We start from the raw sequence: 20,824 nt of genomic DNA, 5'->3' as shown, positions 1-20,824 counted from the left end.
ATTCAGCTCATGCATGTAATTCTGCCCAAACTGTACAGGGCGTTTGATAGCCACTTGATTAGTGTAGCACTATCGTAGCTGACACACAGTGAGAGGGTTGATGCTGAAGTTCTTGTTTTCTTTCACTTAAACTAAAAGTTGGTTTGGGCCAAGCTATCCTAAACGTAGTTATACTGTACAGTATACAGTCTTCAATGATGTACTCCGGCAGCATCATGAGCCACTTCCTGTTTGCTACTGCAACAAAATAGAGCCAGGCTGAGTGCTTCTCAGCCATTCAGAGGAAACTTTTGTGGTTAATTTACTAAAACCGGAGAGGGGAATATCTGGTGCAGGTCTGCAAAGAAACTAATCCGATTCCAGGTTTCATTGTCAAAGCTTAAATGAAAAGTATGGATGTTTTTTTGATTCATACTTACCTAGGTGGACCGATGCTGCATCTGTCTCCCCTGAGAAGCAAGCGATTGAACACCGCTGATCGCTCAGTTCTCACAGCTGCCCGAGCAGAGCGCTGGTGACTGTCAGTGACAGCTCTCTGCTCTGACACCCCCCCCCCCCATTCACTGCACTGCTGGGCTGTGGAGGGGGCGGGAGAGGCCAGCTCAGGCTCTTGGCAGCTCGCTGAGAGGCTTAGCTGGGTGTCTGTCCAGAGATCTGAGCAAATCCTGACTCAGTGGTCATGACGCTGCTGAGGACGTCTCTGACGAAACGCGTACAGCGTCATTACGCACACACGTCACTTCCGGTGCGCCTGGATCCGCTGGAACGCAGCCTGGAACGCACGCCGCGCGTTCAGGGGAATTGTCTCTACGGCGGACCGGCGAGTTGAATACTTGGGCTGAAGGAAATCACTATTGGATATAAGGACTTACCTGCATCTCTTTAAAAGACCTTGAGAAGAACCTATTGGAGATATAACTGGATGGTGGAATCTTCGGACAAACAGGATACAGATTACAGGCGTATAACCCCCTAGGGGGTGAATGGATCTGGTGAGTGGGGATCCTTGAGGGGGAACGAGCACGAAAGTCACTAATAAAGCGCAGGCAATCTCACGAAAGTCACCTTTCCTGTATTCTGAAGAGGCTTAATTGCATTGATACGGTTATAGAAGACTCAATGTGGACTGAAATATTTTGATGATATTTATACTGCTTATTTTTGACATATATTGGGCTCACTTGACCCTTTCACACTCTCACATGTTCGTGGATTGGTGTATAGACCACTGGATGTAATTGGACTTTTCACATATTTTGTCTTTTTTGATTTTTTGTTTACTGTATAATTTTTTTTGGATATTATTGCATGAGGAAATCTTGTGCTTCCTCCTTTTACACTTATTAATATAAGGAGATCTGGTGTATTTAATATTTAATAACTAGCACAAAGAATGTATGATAGTTTTCTTCCCCAATTAGGAAGAGGTTTGGCACTGGTAAACACTAAAACTGCTGGGGGTTCTTTTCTTCCCCTTTTTTTCTGTGTTTTTCTGTATTTTTTGGCTTTTTGTTTGAGGTTAGGTTTTTTCACGGCAGAGGCCTCTACCAATCACTTTTTATTTTATTTTATTTTTATTTTTTGTATTTATATCTTTTTGATTTGAGATTCTTAAATATTAATGAAACTATAGTGGCACTATTTCACTTAGGTGATACAAAGTGGGGTGCAATCAGTTTTTGCCTTGAGTTTTAGGTGTTGGATAAATGGGGTGTTGTTGAGATAAAATACGGAACACGGGTTTAATTCACATAGTCCCTGGGGACACGTTAAGGTGATAGATAGACATAAAAGGTTTGAGTAAGCAAAGAGTGTTACTGAAATTAACTGGGTGGAGGTAGCGCCAATAACCTTTAATCAAGAATCATTCCATTAATGCAGGTTGTTTAGTGCAGCCTTCGCATATTAGGGTGGCAGCAACCTCATAAAATAAAGAAAGCTTATACTTAATCTTTTAATAAGATAAAAATTAGATAGAAGAATTGTAACCAATAAAAAATTATATAGAACACAAGGTCACAAGTATAAACTAATACCTATACATACTCCTGCTGATCAAGACCTATTCCATAGGCGCGGCTTTACTTGTATAACTAAGTCATAAATATACGTTTCCTCTGAATAGCTGAGAAGCACTCAGTCCGACTCTTTTGTTGTAGTAGCAGATAGGAAGCCCCTCATGATTCTGTTGGAGCACAGTGCTGCATTCTGTATTTAATTCATGCTACTACACTATGACATGCCACACCAGAATAAAATAGTTATGGAAATTGTTTGTGCCAGCTTGGCCCAAAAGATAAAAACTGAATTTTGTTTAACAATTTTGCACTGTAGAGCTTACATTATTTTCTTATGATGCAGATTGCTGCGACACTACTGATGAGTATAACAGCGGAGCAAACTGTCAGAACACCTGCAGGTGAGAACATCTCTGCTGCCAAGACGATCAATGAATCGGTGAAAGTCGGATTTATAAAAGATATTCTGGGGGGTTTCTGGAGAAAATGGGAATTTTTTTCCCCATTCCCTTTAGAAACTAGATGAGTTTCTCCTTCAGACACTTTGCCGCCATGGGACAAGACCTTATTTATCAAACTTGAAGCAGCTTTATTAAAGCTGGTCAGCAATGCTTCTTGAATCTTGTTGACAACTTCTGTAATTGCATCTACACACTTGTTTTCACAAGATCATTAGCCAATGTGCACTGGGCCTCGTAACATCTCTTCCTTTACTGCTATGTTTCTCAGGGAGATGGGTCGAAAGGAGCGAGAAGAGCTGGAGAAGAAAGCTGAAATGGCTCGGGAGGGAATGCTGCTGAAACAGAAGTATATTGAAGATTCCCGAAAGGGACGTGAAGAGAAACAGGTAATGTCCAGCTTTGGAAAAGGACCCCTCTCCCACAGAAACGTGGGCTTGTAAACACAATTTTCTAAAGATTATGTCGCTGAACCATACACTGTATCGCCGTGTGTGTGTGTGTGTGTGTGTGTGTGTGTGTACATCCCCCAAATTGAGTTGGGCGTTTCCAGTGAAGGATACTGTTGATGTCACAACATAGGAAGACATTTGCGCTTCCATACTTGTACTATTTTGAGGAAGGCTCGTTTCTGTTCCAACTCCTGTGAACAAAGGCAGCTCTATAAAAACATGATAAATAGGAAGGAGGGAGCACCCACAATGTCACATCCATAATGTATCAAGGGAAAACAGACAATACCAAATAGATATCAACAGGTCAGACTTTTAAGGCAAGGAAGCAAATAGGAAAGTAGAAAAACATATTTATTTTATTGAAAAATGCAATATCATAAGTGTTCAAAACAATATAAAAACCATAAGAAATTATATAATTTGTACATTGAGCCCTTGTGCGTCGCTTCTACGTGTTTCGCCGTAAAGGCTTCCTCAGGACACAGAAAAGGTTCAGAGACGTAGCGAGAACAGTAATAAATATCACTATCTGAAATTAGATGTATCAGAGTAAGGGCCGGTTCACACTGCGGGCGATGCGAGGCGACACCGACTTGCCTCGCCGCGACCTCAGCGGCGATTTGCAAATGACTTCTGTATAGAAGTCAATGCAAGTCGCCCCGAGGTCGCCCAGAAGTAGTACAGGAACCTTTTTTCTGAGTCGGAGCGTCTCGAGTCGCTCCTCTCAGAACGGTTCCATTGTACAGAACGGGGGCGACTTGTCAGATTGCGGCGAGGCAAGTCGTGTCGCCTCGCATCGCCCGCAGTGTGAACCGGCCCTTAAAATTCAAAACAGCATATATACATAAACTTTGCGTTGTATGTCACATTTGAAAAGCTTGTGCTCGACTATCCAGAAAGCAGGGAGGCAAGCATTACAAGACAGATTCAAAGGTCGTGGGCCAGTGTGTTCTAACTGTAGGGGGGGGGGGGGGGTCACTAGAACATGACAGAGATCACTGCTCTCAATCACTGGGAGCAGTAGTTTCCTGTCACGTTGCTAGGCAGAACAGGGAAATGCCTTGTTTACATAGGCATCTCCCCGTTCTGCCTCTGTGTTACGATCGTGGACCACCGGCTGACATTGAGTCCATGGGACCCACAGGGATGCTCATGCAGTGGGCACACCCACTAGCCCGCGATTTTTATGGGACATATAGGTACGCCCATTTGCGCAGCCATGCCATTGTGCCGCCGTACATCGCGTGCTGGTCAGCAAGCGGTTAAATTATTCATCCTTTCACTTTCTGATCCCCAGGAATCGCCCTTTCTGCAGGCATTGCCGAGTGCCAGCTGTAGAAGTATTGCTGTCCCAGGAGGTGGAGTGCATTTGGTATCGTTCTGCCTGGGACAGAAGCCTGCGCTATAGAAGAAGCATTGGCTTATGGCGCTCTGCTTCCTCTACCGTAGGCTTCATCCACAACACTGATGCTCTTAGTTGTCGAATCGACCCGCCACCCCAGAACAGGAGGTCGTGGGCCACGTGTGGTCTCCCTGCTGTAAAGGAAAGATATTTAACCCCTTCCCGCTGAGCATACACAGATGTGCGTACTCGGCTTCCGGGGGGTATACCGGGATGATGCCCGCACCTGCAGGCACCATCCCGGTACCGTTTTTTTCAGCGGGCGATTGGCTATCCAGCCATAACAACCGATGCGGCTAAAAGCCGCTCAACTGTTATGCCGGAGGAGCGAGAGGGGACTCCCGCCGCTGTTACCAGTGCTCCCGCTCGATCGGGAGCACCGATTCCATGTCCGCTGCCTCCGGCTGCTGGGGAGGAACTGGAACGAAGCCGTAATCGGCTTCGTTCCAGTCTCCTCATAGTAAACAATGAAGCGACGTCATGACGTCACTTCCCGTTTACTCGGCTGCCAATGGCGCCGGTTTTAAAAATGTATACGGTATTCAGAATTGCCATTTTCGGCGATCTGAATACATTGAAGTGTAAAGGAGGGGTGGGAGGTCTTTTAGACCCCCGATCCCTCCATAAAGAGTACCTATCACCACCTATTACTGTCACAAGGGATGTTTACTTTCCTTGTGACAGCAATAAAAGTGATCAAATTTTTTATTTTTTTTTTAAAAACAATTTAGTCATTTTAAAATAAATAAAAGAAAAACCGCGCGAAAACGCATACGGAAGTCGCGCGCGCGTATGTTAACGGTCTTCAAATCACACATGTGAAGTATCGCCACGATCGTCAGAGCGAGAGCAATAATTCTAGCACTAGACCTCCTCTGCAACGCTAACCTGGTAACCGTAAAAAAAAAAATTAAAGCGTCGCCTATTGAGATTTTTAGGTACCGTACTTTGTCGTCAATCCACAAGTGCGTGCAATTATAAAGTGTGACATGTTTGGTATCTATTTACTCGGCGTAACATTATCTTTCACATTATGCAAAAAAATTGGGCTAATTTTACTGTTTTTTTTTTTTTTTTTTTTTAATTCATGAAAGTGTCCCTTTTCCCAAAAAGTTGCGTTTAAAACACCGCTGCGCAAATACCGTGTGACATAAAATATTGCAACAATCGCCGTTTTATTCTCTAGAGTCTCTGCTAAAAAAATATATATAATGTTTGGGGGTTCCAAGTAATTTTCTAGCAAAAAATATGGATTTTAACTTGTAAACACCAAATGCCAAAAATAGGCTTTAGTCATGAAAGGGCTATACTTGCCTATGCTTAGGCTACTCCAGTCCAGAAACATGTTTGGCTTCCAGCGCCAGGAACGGACAGTCGACAATGGATGCCTAATAAGCTTATGAGTGATGTCACTGCCTCTGCAGCCATTGTCGGCGATCTCTCCTTTTCACTGAAGCAGATTGCTGGAAAGATGATGTGACATGAGCGCCCTCAGCGTAGGTAACTAGACATCTTTCCTTTGCAGGATAGTTTGAATGGGCTTAGAATTAGAGTGGGACCAGGTTTAACTGATGTTAGGATTTGACTGGACCTTTTTAAGATGTGTTTTTTTAATATGTATGTCTATAATTGGACAGATTAAAAGAGCAGAAACTATTGGCGGCAGTGCATTGTGGGTGCGTGCTTGCTGTGATTCATGTGGAAACTGGGCATCTGTAGGTTCTAGGCACATTGTAGGTAATGAATGTGGATCAAACTTACATAAATGTTCATGCTCCATCGTCTAACAAGCACCAGTTTAATGTAGTAACTAATTTATGTAGCACCCTGGTGTTTAGGCAGGGTTGCTCCTAAATTTACCTGCAAGGTATAGCTGCCTTGGCTAATTGTTGAGGATCAATTGATTTCACTCTTAAGTCTGTAATTGTTGCACTTCTCTCTTTTGCCCCCTAGGTGGCTGGGTAACTGGTTGCATTAGATATGAGAAGTTCATTGCAAGGTCAGGTTATGGGTGTATATATGGGTATCTCAGCCAATGGGCAGGGGTTTTCTTAAATACCTTAGCCTGCTGGGAAAACCTATATATTTGGGTGGAGTCAGGTGATCTGTGTTCTGTGCCACCTGGACGGCTGTCTAGGTGGCGGCGTGTTGCATTGCCCAGGCTGCTAGGCCAGAAATTTGGCACATCTGGCTGGTAGGCTGTCGGAAGGGCCTATCCAGAAGCAAGAGAGCAGTATAGGGCTGGGATTGTGACTTGCTGTCCAACCAAAAGTGCCAGTTCTGCTGGTCAGAGAACCAGTCGTGGTCGGAGGTAGAAGGGAAGGTGTCACCACTAAGGGACCAACCACCTTATTACCAGGGACCACAGTGAGTAGCTAAAGCAAGTACCAGAGCAGTACTCTCACCAACCGGGGACTGTAAAGGGTCAGAAAACTTCAGTGGGTATCAAGCCAGGGACCCAGCCAGAGGAGGTGACGCTTGCAGAGCAGCCTTGTGTGTCAAGCCTGGGACTGAGCAGGCCAGCGGGGTGAAGCTTGAGTGGTATCCTGAGTGCCAAGCTTTGACCCAGCAGAGAAGCTGGGATGATGCTTGATGAAGATACCACCGCGAAGATTGGAGGAGCGCAAGGAATTCAGTGTAGGTGATTCGGAGGGCCTAGTGTGAGACCGGGAGCTCAGGCGGTTGCAGAACTAAAAAAAAAAAGTAATTGTAGTGAAGGTGAAAGAACTGTTACACTTTGTGTTAGGAACTGTTAAGGACTGTTACCATAGGAGACAATGTTCCTGCACATGTAGATGTGGCATCTTGCTGGATGCCTTTCCCTGCATGGCTGTCCTCCTATTGAAGTCTCAGTCTGCCAATTAATCTTGCAACTACCTAAGGGTGTCCTGGCCCTAACCCTCTCTCCCAAAAGTTCTCTTAGGAGAAATAAAAATCTCTTTTGCATTCAAGAAGTGTCTAGCACCCAATAACTTTAGCTACCTTGTATCCACCATGCCTCACAACCCACTACATACAGAAGGATGTCTGCTATCTCTGGCGGTTCTCATTAGACTGAAGGAGGCCTGGGACCTTGCTACATTTATAAGAGAATAACAACATCCTTTAATATACAGAGCTGTAAACATTTCCCTCCATTGTTAGTGAGTGGTGTAGTAAATTGGGCAACAATTTTTATTAATTGATTGTTTTGAATAGAATGAACCTGGAAAATAGACCTCCGTTTTGCAGTATAGAGCGGGTAGTAGTGAACAGACATCTGTGAAGCATGGGTGATAAAGTAGAACATGTCTAAGAGAACAGTACAGTATGTTGACAAATGTTTCTATGGCAGATGAGGCTGCAAGAAATGGTGGAGAAGCGTCAGAGCGCACAGTCGGAGGTTGACTCTCTGCTTGCGAAAAAAGAGGAGGTAGAGCAACCAGAGAAGGAAGCAAAGGATGCACACAAAAAGGAATGGGAAGGTGAGGCCGCTACAATCACTCTGTAAACTTAGTATTGGTTTACATGTGCGTTTATCTGCATAAATTGACATGTATGTGTGTGTCTTAGAGAGGAGAGAAGCAGAAAAAGCTGCCTTTGAAAAGAAGAAATCGCTGGAAGCCTTTACTGAGCTGGATGAGGACTCCGATGGGACGTGAGTGTAGACTTTTCTGGTGTTTACATGAAAAGGGGTGTTGCTATTCTTATGGAAATCTTCCTAGTCCATGAATGCTCCATTCATGCTGTATTGGAACAGGTACAATAGAAGGGTTCTCCATCTATTGTTTGAGTGCTGTTTTGGGAGAGTAACGTTGTGACAGTATCAGTCCCATTTAGTCTCTCCTTGTTTCCCTGGATTACCTGTTCCCTGACCCAGCCGTGTTATCTATATTATGTGCTTGTACAGGACTATATTTCTGGGTATATTTGCCTGATGTGCCCCGGACATTCCCTGTGACAATGACATTGCAAATGACTGTCACTGACCAATACAGCACATTGTTACCCAGATTTAAAGGGTGACTGCTGTCCCAAGTTACTGAGCAGTCACACTTCTACCAGCCGGCTTATGGAACTATTATCGGCCACCATTGTTACCACGCCTGTCTCTTCTTTACTGTTTGCGTTGTGTTTCTAGCATGTAGACTGGGGGGGTGTTAATTTCTCCAACAGCCCTCCCTGCTGATGAGATTGTGGTTGAAAAGTTTGCATGTACCCGTGTCCCTTGTTAGTGGATATGCAGTTTAGCCCGCCCTCAGTCATGCATAGAAAGGGGGATTTTCCCCTTAGTGTATATATCTTTGTGCCTGTGTTTCAATAAACATTCTTATGTTTTCTTACCACCCTACACTGAGTTGCGGTTAGTTCCTGGGTGGGATAAGGGATCTTGGATTGTGCTGGTACCGGGCAAGGGAAGATTATAGTGCGGACATACTCCTCTTGAGTACAAGGTCCGTCACAAATGTTATATATGTAAGTAAAATTTGCTTTCATTCTACGGTGTATGGTTATTAAAGTGGTTCTAAAAGCAGAAAGTTTTTATACCTTTAAAAGGACACTAAAGGCTCCCTTATTTAAAAAAAAAAAAATAAAAAAAAATGTCAATCACAGCCAATGAGGAGAGAGCAGGATCTGGGCCGAGCCATGCTCTGTGTGTCAATGGACACATGAAGCGGGGCTCAGGATCAAGCACACGAGTGCCACCAGAGCAAGCAGCTTGCTCTGGGTGCACTCGGCAGGGGGGGGAGACCCAGAGAAATGGAAGCTCGGGGCTGCTCTATGCAGAACCATAACATGGCTGTTATTTAAAAGTAAAAAAAAAAAAAAAAAAAAAAAAACCCTTGCAATCACTTTAAGAAATGCCTAGGTTAATCTGTCCAGGTGTAATGTATTATATCTGTCTCACTAGACTGTCTGCACAAGAGCTGCTGTCTCACTCAGAGCTTGATTCAGATGGAGACGGTTCCCTGTCTGACCAGGAGGCCCAGGTATGAATAGCTTATTTTTTTTTTTTTTTCTATCACCATTCTGTTTTTTTTTTTTTGTTTTTTTTTGTTTTTTTTTGTTTTGTTTTTTTTTGTTTGTTTCTTCCTCCACGAGATGCTGGAGCTCTGCCTCTGTGACTTTGAAATCCTCAGGCCTGCAAACAAACATGTGCTGCTATACCTGTGGATGGTTATACAAATAGCTTTTTATATTTAATTTCAAGTAAACCTGACCATATTATAAAGGAGGAGAATATGCTACAGTGAAGGCACCTAGCAGTGTTTATGCTCACCTTCTACTTGGCTCTCTATCTGGTGTACCTTAAATCATGGGCTAGTGTAACATGCCAGCTGACCTTTTCTGGTATTGTAGAGAGCTGGCTCACCTTCTGTAAATTTTCTATTGGCAAGTAAGGCTGCCCATCATAGTGAAGGATAATAGGAACATGTGGTAGGGTGCGGATTTGTTCACGACATTTGCAGGAAATATTGAAACTGGCATGTTCTAGTAGTGTTGGATACAGTGCACCCAAAGCATTGTCAAAGTCGCATTACGGTATGTGCAGGTACCAGGTTCTGCATTGTACTGTTGCATCTGCTCTGTGCCTTTTTATGGTACTGGTGCATATAGAGAATGTTTACATCATACCAACCATGTTGGGGTAAAAAATACACACACATGCTCACACACATCTTTCTGTAATGTACTGCCATGTATGTATTTGTCTGCCTCAAGTTTTAGAGAAAGTACTGTGTAGGAACTCTGAAATCTTAAGAGCAGGTGTCATGTGGCCACAAGAACAATGCACCATTTACGTCTGTGAGTTTGACAAATTAAACAGGACAAGTTCACCTTTTTGTAACATGTTGCACCCATATTCAGGGTGTAACATGTTCTGAATGGACCGGTTCCCAATCAGACAGATAGCAGGGATTTTCTCTGCCCTCCCAAACACCCCCCCCCCGCTAGCTATCACAATAAAAAAAACTTGGCCAAGTGGGGCTACGTCACTCATTCAGTGTTCTGTAAACAAGGGGTGTACGGGCACACATATACACTGATAGATCTGCAGGAGACCTGTGTGTCACCGACGATCTACTGATCGTGGGTGCAATGCTTCAGAGCAGGGATATGCAATTAGCGGACCTCCCGCTGTTACAGAACTATAAGTCCTATGAGGCATAGCAAGACTGACAGCCACAAGCATGACGCCCAGAGGCATGATGGGACTTGTAGTTTTGCAACCGCTGGAGTTCCGCTAATTGCATATCTCTGCTTTAGAGGCTCCAGAAACAAAAACTAGCTGCACATTTTTGTTTTGTTTTTTTCCTGCAAAAAAAGTACATTTCATTATTTATTTATTATCTTTTGTTAAACTGAACTTATCCTTTAAGTTCACAAATGACCCTAATTGTGGCTCAATGGACATGCACCTGCCATGCATTGAGTGCATGGTGGGGACAAACTATGCAGCATGTACTATGAACAAATCTGTGGAAAGAGTCAACAATATAGTAAGCATTTGTAAACTGTATATCTGGTTTTTGAACAGTTCCTGTAAAATTGTCTTTTTTTTCTGCCTGCCATCAACACAAATTTATGTGCAGTAACCTTTAGCAACCAATCTGATTTCCGTTAGTAAGAGGAGTTCATTCTGCCTCTTGGTTGTCTCGTTCTCAGGATCTCCTTTCAGGCTCACAGTCGGTGGATGTCTCCACTTTCCAAGATTCTGTCTGGCCCCAGATTAAGGAAAAATACAAATCTAAGGTAAGTGGGTGTAATATGAAGATTGATGAAATGTGCCTGCAAGGGCTTCTGAAATAAGAGGGGAGATAAAATGATGAATGCTTCTCTTTGATTGGCTAGTGCTTATAGAAAAGATTGATTAATTTGAGCAGCATTCCCTAATCCTTTATGGAACATGCAATACAAAGGGGGCTCAAGAAACGTCTTACCTCTGTGCTTGCCAACAAGGGTTTCTCCACCAAGTACTAAGTCATGTTTTGCTCGGGGACCGAATATTTATTTTACTCACTGAACTGCAACTCAATTTATAACATTTGTATTGTGTGTTTTTTTTTTTTCTGGATTTGTGGTTGATATTCTCTCTATCATTTCAAATACACCTATGATACAAAGAAATGAAGGGTGTATAATTTAAGTGGGAAAACGTACAAAATCTGCAGTATGGTCGTGTTTCAGCCATACCACTGCTTTTTAAATCGACCCCAATGTCTAAAAAAATAAATAAAAATAAAATAATAACCTGTCTTGACACACAAAAAAACAAAAAAAATCCAGGCTCCCCTCAGGCAACTTGGCACATGATCATTGCGGAGACATTGGTCAATGAGTCTTTGTTGATGGGAAGGTTTACTTTTCAGCCAAAGCCTGATTGGCTGGCCTTGATGAACTCTTTCAAAAAAGCCTTTGTCAATTACAGGTCCCATGTCCAGCCTCTGATGTCAACCTGTGTTCACAAGGTGCTTGTTCAGGGCCAGTGACTCAAATGGGAGGATTTACTAAAACTGGAGAGTGCAACATCTGGTGCAGTTCCGCATAGCAACCAATCGACCTCCAGTTTTTATTTTCAAAGCTTAATTGAACAAGCTAGTTAGAAACTGGTTACTATGCACAGCCGCACCAGATTCTGAGTGCTCCAGTTTTAGTAAATCTCCCCCCCCCCATTGCGTTGAACACATTGGCTTAGCATGACAGCCAGGTAATGTTTTCAGAGGGAGAGATCAGAAATGGCAGCCAACATTTCTTTCAGTACAAGTTCCTTGAAAGCCCGACTTTAGGCAAAACCTAAGTTGTGTAAAAGTGTTCGAACCTCTTGGTTTTAATTGCGGTCTGTGTCTCAGCTATGCCCCTTTTTTGTTTGAGTAAAGCCCTTTCACCATCTCTTGTAGAAGCGAGAATGCACACATCCAGAAATGCCTCCTGACATAGGGGAGACGGATAGATGGGTGTCCAGAAAAATGTGGTTTAACTACTTGAGAAATATATTTTATTTCCTGTCTGCTCATCAAGTCTAGGCTCGCACATTTTTTGCAGGGCACGTTTGCATGGGCACTGCAGCCCATTCAAATGAATGAACTGCTGTGCCTGCATTTCTGTAAAAAAAAGTGCATGTACCTTTTCAAAAACGTGGCCGCAGGGAAATCACATGGTCTTTTTTGACTGTACGATTTCCCTGCAGTTACCGCTCTCACAAATGTGCTGTGGGCCGAGATCCGTGGGGGTGGCATTCAGATAAATGGCAGCCCCGCACATCTCTTAAGAGCAGCGCGATTTGGTTGCGGGTGCAGGAACGGATGCGATACCCGCAGCCACACACATAGGTGTGAAACAAGCGTTAAAGCACACTTCACATCTAATCTTTTAGACATCTTTGTTACAGAGTGAAGCCCCTTCACCGCCTCCTGTGGAAGAGGGAACAGACTCTCATCCAGAAATTCCCCATGACGACGATGGGGATGATGATGGAGAGGAGGGAGGAGATGATGAGGATGACGACGATGATTTGGATGAAGACCATAGGGTAAGCTTATAGCTGTAGTCCAGGTTTCCTGTCACTTTAAATAGTTTGGGCCAAGGTGGCCCATAATGAACTATTCACATGATTATGTTGTTCTGCTGTATCATACTGTATGCAGCATTGTATTCGGCAGCAGTACCGGCTACTGGAGCAAAAGTGAGTCAGGCTGAGTGCTTTGCAGCCATTCATAGGAAGTGTTTTTATTTATTTATTTTTTAATCAATGAAAATACAAAGTTTTTCCCTGATTGGCTGAAGTGAATATCGTGGCACCATTTATCCACTCCACCTTGGCCAGTAAGAGGAAGCCTTATGTTCATAGTTAAATACGACACTTCCTGTGATTGAGAAGCACTCAGCCTGACTCAATTTTGTCCCAACAGTGGACAGGAACACAGGGCTGCCATACGTGATACAACAGTCGCAACAGATGAATAGCTCGTTAATAGTTTGGATAAATTTAACCCACAAGAACTATTTAAACTGCAGGGTTCTCAAACTGGCGGCTGTTGCGGAACTACAAATCCCATCATGCTTGTAACCTTCAGCCTTGCAATGCCTCATAGATATTGTAGTTCTGTAACAGCTGGGGGGCCACCAGTTTGAGAACCATGATTTAAAGTAACCGGAAACCTTGACTTTGGCTTTAATCTTTTTGACCAAGGTAGCTTGTACCAATGTGGCTGGAGTGCTTTTTGGTTTCAAATTTCAACAGTGGCTATAGCATATATAAAAAAAACTGACAGGCTGGTTGTTCTAAAAGTCGATCCAATCAGCCTGGATTGATAGAAATTTGGCCCTTGCTAAACGGGCCCAATTTTGATCCTTGTATGGCTAGCTTAACCACTTTAAAGTGGAGTTCAACCCCCCAAAAAAAAAATAAAAAATATTACTGTGCTTAAAAAAATTTTGGAGAAATTTTTTTTTTTTTTACTCTCCTCTAAATGCCTGTTGCAAGGGGGTCCCTTGTAGTCTGCCTCCTTCGGCGCCTGGGCTCATGTCACTTCCCTCAGCCCAGGAAGGGAGATCACCCCCCCCCCCTCCTGGATGCAGAGTCAGTGATCACTGACTGTTCATTACTGAGCATCGTAAACTGTGTTAACCATGCTTCAGTTTGTGAATGAACAGGAGCCTCTGTCTTCAGTCCATTCATCTTCAGTGCAGCTGAGGCTGCAGAGAAAGGTATTGGGGAATTTGTGTCCTTAGTCCCTTTCCCTGTCTCAAAGGGGAGATGTCAGGGGTCTGTTTTAGACCCCTGATATCTCATCAAAGCTCTACAAATAATACCCCATAATGACATCAAAGTTGTTTTTTAAATCTTTGCAAATTTATAAAAAATTAAAAAAATCACATGTACATAAGTATTTGCAGCCTTTTCCATGACATTCACAATTGAGCTCGGGTGCATCCTGTTTCCACTGATTAGACATGATTTGGAAAGGCACACGTCTGTCTATATATGAGGTCCCACAGGTAACCGTGCATGCCTGAGCACAAACCAAGCCATGAAGTCCAAGGCATTGTCTGTATCGAGGTACAGAAACATTTCTTCAGCATTGAAGGTCTCAATGAGCACAGTGGCCTCCATCTGTAATTGGAAGAAGTTTGGAACCACCAGGACACTTCCTAGAGCGGGCTGCCCGGCCAAACTGAGCGATCGGGGGAGAATGGCCTTAGTCGGGGAGGTGACCAAGATCCCGATGACAGAGCTCCAGCATTTCTTTGTGGAGAGAGGAGAACCTTCCAGATAAAGCTGCAACTAACTATTTTCGTAATCGATTAGTTGGCGATTATTGTTTCGATTAATCGTTTAATAACCTTAAAAAAAAAATTGTGGTGTATAATTTAGTTAATATGTAAAGTTTTAAAAGCAATTTTTTTCATAAATATCTCTATGCAGAGGTAAATATAAAAAACCAAGTACCGTATTTATCGGCGTATAACACGCACCCCAAGTTTAGGAGGGGATTTTAAGGAAAAAAACTTTTAGGAAGGAAGTTTAAGGGGAAAAAAAAAAAACTTACATTTATTTGCCCATCAGTGTCATCTGCCGCCTTGTCCACCATTGCAGCCTTGTCCACCATTGCAGCCTTGTCCACCATTGCAGCCTTGTCCACCATTGCAGCCTTGTCCACCATTGCAGCCTTGTCCACCATTGCAGCCTTGTCCACCATTGCAGCCTTGTCCACCATTGCAGCCTTGTCCACCATTGCAGCCTTGTAGCCTTGTCCGCCATTGCAGCCTTGTCCGCCATTGCAGCCTTGTAGCCTTGTCCGCCATTGCAGCCTTGTCCGCCATTGCAGCCTTGTCCGCCATTGCAGCCTTGTCCGCCATTGCAGCCTTGTCCGCCATTGCAGCCTTGTCCGCCATTGCAGCCTTGTCCGCCATTGCAGCCTTGTCCGCCATTGCAGCCTTGTCCGCCATTGCAGCCTTGTCCGCCATTGCAGCCTTGTCCGCCATTGCAGCCTTGTCCGCCATTGCAGCCTTGTCCGCCATTGCAGCCTTGTCCGCCATTGCAGCCTTGCCACCATTGCAGCCTTGTCTATTTTATTTTATTTTGCTATTTGTTTTTTTATTTTTTTTAAATGCAGCCACCGAGATACAGAGCCAGATGTGTATCTCGGCGGCGTGCGGTAGTTCTCGGCGGACCTTCGGCTCTTCTCACCAGCTTTCGGCCATTCTCGGCAGCTTTCGGCCGCCAAGAAGAGCCGAAGGCGGCTGAAAACTGCCGATATCGGCCGAAGATGGCCGAAAGCTGCCGATAATGGCCGAAGGTGGCCAAAAGTCGCCTTGAAGAGCCAAAGGCGGCTGAAAGCCGCCCAGAGGCTCAGAATTTTGGGGGATCGGCGTATAACAAGCACCCACGATTTCCCCCTGCTTTTAAGGGGAAAAAAGTGCGTGTTATACGCCGATAAATACGGTATATGGTTAGGGAACAAAATCTTGAATCCACTCTGAGAATAATCGTATACTGTATATACTGTTAGAGGAGAGATATACTGTATATACTAGTAAAGGGTGAATCTGGTAAATGTCATCAGACTCAGATCAAATTTTTTTATTTAACCACTTAAGGACCCCCTTATGTAGATATACGTCGGTACTTTGAAGAGGGGTATCTTGGTAACGGCAGCAGCTGCTGCCACAACCGAGATATCCCTCTTTAAAGGAGGCAGTCCTGTGTACGATAATGGTGGTCTCCGTGGCGGGTTCACCGCAAAATCACCATTGTCGGTGGTGGGAGATGTGCCACCTCTCTCCCACGCCCTCCGCCGCTTACCGGAGCCGTCGGTAGCGGCGGAGGCGATCGGGTCCTGTACACTGCTGGGTATGGAGACGAGTGAGGATAAGATGGCCCCCACTCGTCTCTATACCATAGGAGGGCGGAAGCGACTTCAAAACGTCACTTCCACCCATACCCCTTAGCCCTTGTACATACAGTCGGACATTCCGACGGAAAATGTCCAATCGGACCACGTTGGGCTCCATCGGACTGTTTCCGTCGGAACATCCGACCGACAAAGTTTTAGAGCTGGGCTATAAAATTTTCCGACAACATGTTCTGATCGAACTTTGTCCGTTTTGTGTGTAGAGAATTCCGATAAGATAAAGTGCCACGCATGCTCAGATCAAATTCCTAGACCAAAGCTATTGGCTACTAGCCTGAACGTAGTCCCGTTGTAACGAAATAACGTCATTAAGTTATGAACGATCGGATTGTCCGACTAATTTGTCCGACTGTGTGTATGCAACTCAAGTTTCGGACAAAATCCAACGGATTTTGTTGTCGGAATGTCCGACCTTGTGTACAAGGGCTTAAAGGTACATTTTATTTATTTATTTTCAAATTACTTTTTTTTATTATTTTTTTTATTGCATTTTAGTCCAAATATGAGATCTGAGGACTTTTTGACCCCCAGATCTCATATTTAAGGGGACCTGTCATGCTTTTTTCTATTACAAGGGATGTTTACATTTCTTGTAATAGGAATAAAAGTGATCCATTTTTTTTTTTTTTTAACAGTGTAAAAATAAATAAAATCAAGTAAAATAAATAACAAAAATAAATACATTTTAAAACGCCCCGGCGAGCTCGCGCGCAGAAGTGAGCGCATACGTGAGTAGCGCCTGCATATGAAAATGGTAGTCAAACCACACGTGAGGTATCGCCGCGATCGGTAGAGCGAGAACAATAATTCTAGCCCTAGACCTCCTCTGTAATGCAAAACATGCAACCTGTAGAATTTTTTAAATGTCGCTTATAGAGATTTTTGAGGGTAAAAGTTTGATGCCATTCCACGAGCGGGCGCAATTTTGAAGCATGACATGTTGGGTATCAATTTACTCGGAGTAACATTATCTTTCACAATATAAAAAAAAAATCGGCTAATTTTACTGTTGTCTTATTTTTGTTATATTCAAAAAAGTGACTTTTTTTTTTTAAAGTGCGCTTGTAAGACCGCTGCGCAAATACAGTGTGAAAAAAAGTATTGCAATGACTAAAAAACTGTATATAATGTTTGGGGGTTCTAAGTAATTTTCTAGCAAAAAAAAGTTTAAACGTGTAAACACCAAGTCTGAAAAAGAGAGGCCTGGTCCTTAAGTGGTTAAAAAACAATGTCTTCCTTCAAAAAAAAAATTTAATTTTAAGAATGTTCGTTCGATTTTTCTAATTGTTGTTGGCGTCAAATCGGCATTCATTTTCAACCACAGTGACGGTAACATTTGAAAAAAGGAAAACTTCTTGGTCAAAGGAATTTTCAGGCAGTGTATGTGGAAAATTTCAAACATTCTTTCATTCAGCGAATGTACAAAGATGTTTCGTCTGAATACTCTCGTCTGAAAACTGATCTGTGTGTGTGGCCAGCATAAGGCTCAGTACACACCTATGCAGTTTGCTTTTGATCTGTTTCTGCAGTGCTTTTTGCTGTGCGTTTTTGATTTTTGCGCACGTAATTTTTGCTGCGATTTGTGTTTTTGCATTTTTTGGACCAATTTATTGGGCAAAAACACAGATTGCTGCAAAAACGCATTACATGCTTTTCTGCTGCTTCTCCATTGAAGTATATTGAACCCCAAAAAATCACGGTTTTGCATTAAAAAAAAAAAAAAAAAAAAAAAAGGCCCTGACCCTTTCCAAATATGCAGTGGCTGAAAAAAGCCTCGACATGAACGTGACCCATAGGAAACCATGAAAATGAACTGTAGTGCGTTTCTGCAAAAAACACACAGATGTGAACCAGGTCTAAGCCCCTGTACACACAGTCAGAAATTCCGACCACAAAATCCGTCAGATTTTTTTCTGATGGATTTTGTCCAAAACTTGTGTTGCATACACACGGTCGGACAAAGTTGTCGGAAAATCTGATCATTCGGAACGCGATGACGTTCGTTTGTTACGATGGGACTACGTTCAGCCTAGTAGCCAATAGCTTTGGTCTCGTAATTTGATCTGAGCATGCGTGGCACTTTGTCCGATCGTAATTCTCTACAAACGATCAAAGTCCGATCGGATCATGTTGTCGGAAAATTTTTATATCCAGCTCTCAAACTTTGTTGGTCGGACATTCCGACGGAAAAAGTTCGATGGAGCCCACATACTGTCGGATTATCTGACAACATGGTCTGATCGGACATTTTCCGTCAGAATGTCTGACTGTGTGTACAAAGGCTAAGACGTTTAGTAACATAATCTGGTTAAAAAAAAAATATTTAAATTAGCCCTTTATAGTACAAAAAAGCAAATCACTACTGTAAGGGGTTATTTTTTTTTACTGTAAAACAGCGAATGTAATATTTACAGTAGTGATTATTTGCTTTTTGTACTATAAAGGGCTTATTTTATGTTTATTTTTAGTTTTAACCCCCATTATGTTCCTGGCTGATCGATTTTGAAAATAGTAATCGATTAGCTGCCGATTAGTTGTTTCAGCCCTACTTCCAGAACAACATCTCTGCAGCACTCCACCAATCAGGCCTGTATGGTAGAGTGGCCAGATGGAAGCCACTCCTCAGTAAAAAGGCACATGACATGATGAAAACCTTCTCCAGAATGCTCTGGAGCTCAGACTGGGGCAAACGTTCATCTTTCAGCAACAATAAGCACACAGCCAAGATAACAAATGAGTGGCTACGGGACAACTGTGAATGTTCTTGAGTGGCCCAGCCAGTGCCCAGACTTGAACCCCAATTTTGAACATTTCTGGAGAGATTTGAAGATGGCTGGGCACAGACACGCTCCTCATCCAATCTGATGGCTCTTGAGAGGTCCTGCAAAGAAGAATGGGAGAAACTGCCCAAAAATAGGTGTGCCAAGCTTGTAACATCATACTCAAAAAGACTTGAGGCTGTCATTTGTGCTAAAGGTGCTTCACCAAAGTATGGAGCAAAGGCTGTGAATACTTCTGTACATGGGATGGGATTTTGGTTTGAAATCTTTGCAAATTTATTACAAATAAAGAAAAACAACAAAAAAAAACTAACAATTTCTTTCACGTTGTCAATGTCATTACGGGGTATTGTTTGTAGAATTTTTGAGGAAAATAATTTAATCCGTTTTGGAATAAGGCTGTAACATAAAATGTAGAAAAAGTGAAGCGCTGTGAATACTTTCCGGATGCAGTGTGTGTGTGTGTATGTATATATGTATATATATGTGTGTGTGTGTATGTGTGTGTGTGTGTGTGTGTGTGTGTGTATGTGTATATATATATATATATATATATATATATATAATATAATGAAAATATTACGCATTACACACACATATATATTGCATATGTGTATATACACACACTTTAATTATATATATATATATAAATGTGTGTATAATGCGTAATATTTTCATCAATAGGCTTTTAAAATAAAGCATGACCGCTCCTTTTGTGGCAAAACAAAGTATTTTTATTTTTGTCAGGCACCTCAGAGTCTTGTGAGCCAGAGCTAGGAGTTTTTTGAAATATTTATTCACTAATGTAGAAATAATCGTTTGTCTTCATTACAGGGTCCTCCTGGTAAATCTCAGGGGGAGGAGTCTGAGATGCCACCATATGATGACGCAACCCAGCAATTAATAGATGGTGAGCATCTCTTTGAATAATTCCAGTGTATAATCTATTTCTATCTCCCCAAATTACTAATTCTTTTTTCTTTTCTTTTTTTTATCGCAGCTGCTGAAGCAGTTCGTAATGAGTATGAAAGCGCTTCCAAATCTTTAAGGGAAATTGAAGATACAATCAGGTGAATTTTGGCTTTTCTCTCCATTATGTCTCATGCACACTGGAGGTTTTATTTTTTAAAAGGTTTCTCGGGGCATCAGACTTTATTTATTTTTCTTCCCTGCCATGTTGGTCTATGTGTCCATGCACACATAGGCTTTTAGCAGCGTTTAGTGGCAGTCTTCTGCCGGCGTGTCCAGAAGTAGCAGCGTTTTTGGCAGAAAAAACGCTTGTAAAAGTATGTTAACGCGTCTAAACGCTTGTTATCACTAGACCCGTTTAGTGCTTGGACGTTCATTTCTTTGGCCAGAATAAATAGGCTTTTAGGCGAGTTTCCAAAACTTCCTTTGTGCATGAGGCCTTAAAGTTATCACTCAGCTCCTGAGTGTCTTATTACCCCTTTAATATCATATTACAGTAACCCAGCTCCTGAGTGTCTTATTACCCCTGTAATATCTTATTACAGTAACCCAGCTCCTGAGTGTCTTATTACCCCTGTAATATCTTATTACAGTAACCCAGCTCCTGAGTGTCTTATTACCCCTTTAATATCTTATTACAGTAACCCAGCTCCTGAGTGTCTTATTACCCCTTTAATATCTTATTACAGTAACCCAGCTCCTGAGTGTCTTATTACCCCTTTAATATCTTATTACAGTAACCCAGCTCCTGAGTGTCTTATTACCCCTTTAATATCTTATTACAGTAACCCAGCTCCTGAGTGTCTTATTACCCCTTTTAATATCATATTACAGTAACCCAGCTC

At 42.7% G+C, this 20,824-nt stretch overlaps 1 protein-coding gene across 2 annotated transcripts in view; it reads left to right on the top strand.

Moving 5' to 3' along the window:
• PRKCSH (PRKCSH beta subunit of glucosidase II) overlaps window positions 1-20,824 on the top strand; it is a 34,667-nt gene that overhangs the window by 4,897 nt on the left and 8,946 nt on the right. The window contains exons 4-12 of one of the 2 annotated variants that reach the window (XM_077470357.1): window positions 2,362-2,419; window positions 2,748-2,865; window positions 7,668-7,797; window positions 7,886-7,970; window positions 9,225-9,303; window positions 10,982-11,068; window positions 12,705-12,845; window positions 19,845-19,920; window positions 20,011-20,080. In XM_077470357.1, coding sequence (XP_077326483.1) covers window positions 2,362-2,419; window positions 2,748-2,865; window positions 7,668-7,797; window positions 7,886-7,970; window positions 9,225-9,303; window positions 10,982-11,068; window positions 12,705-12,845; window positions 19,845-19,920; window positions 20,011-20,080 — 844 coding nt within the window. The remainder of the gene's footprint in view (window positions 1-2,361; window positions 2,420-2,747; window positions 2,866-7,667; window positions 7,798-7,885; window positions 7,971-9,224; window positions 9,304-10,981; window positions 11,069-12,704; window positions 12,846-19,844; window positions 19,921-20,010; window positions 20,081-20,824) is intronic. The other variant, XM_077470358.1, reaches the window with a different exon arrangement.

This window comes from Lithobates pipiens, unplaced genomic scaffold, assembly GCF_037356315.1.
Source record: "Lithobates pipiens isolate NorthernLeopardFrog02 unplaced genomic scaffold, aLitPip1_a1.2 Scaffold_8, whole genome shotgun sequence".
NCBI lineage: Eukaryota > Metazoa > Chordata > Amphibia > Anura > Ranidae > Lithobates > Lithobates pipiens.
The sequence above is the reverse complement of the archived record's forward strand: the minus strand, read 5'-3'. Positions and strand labels throughout refer to the sequence as shown.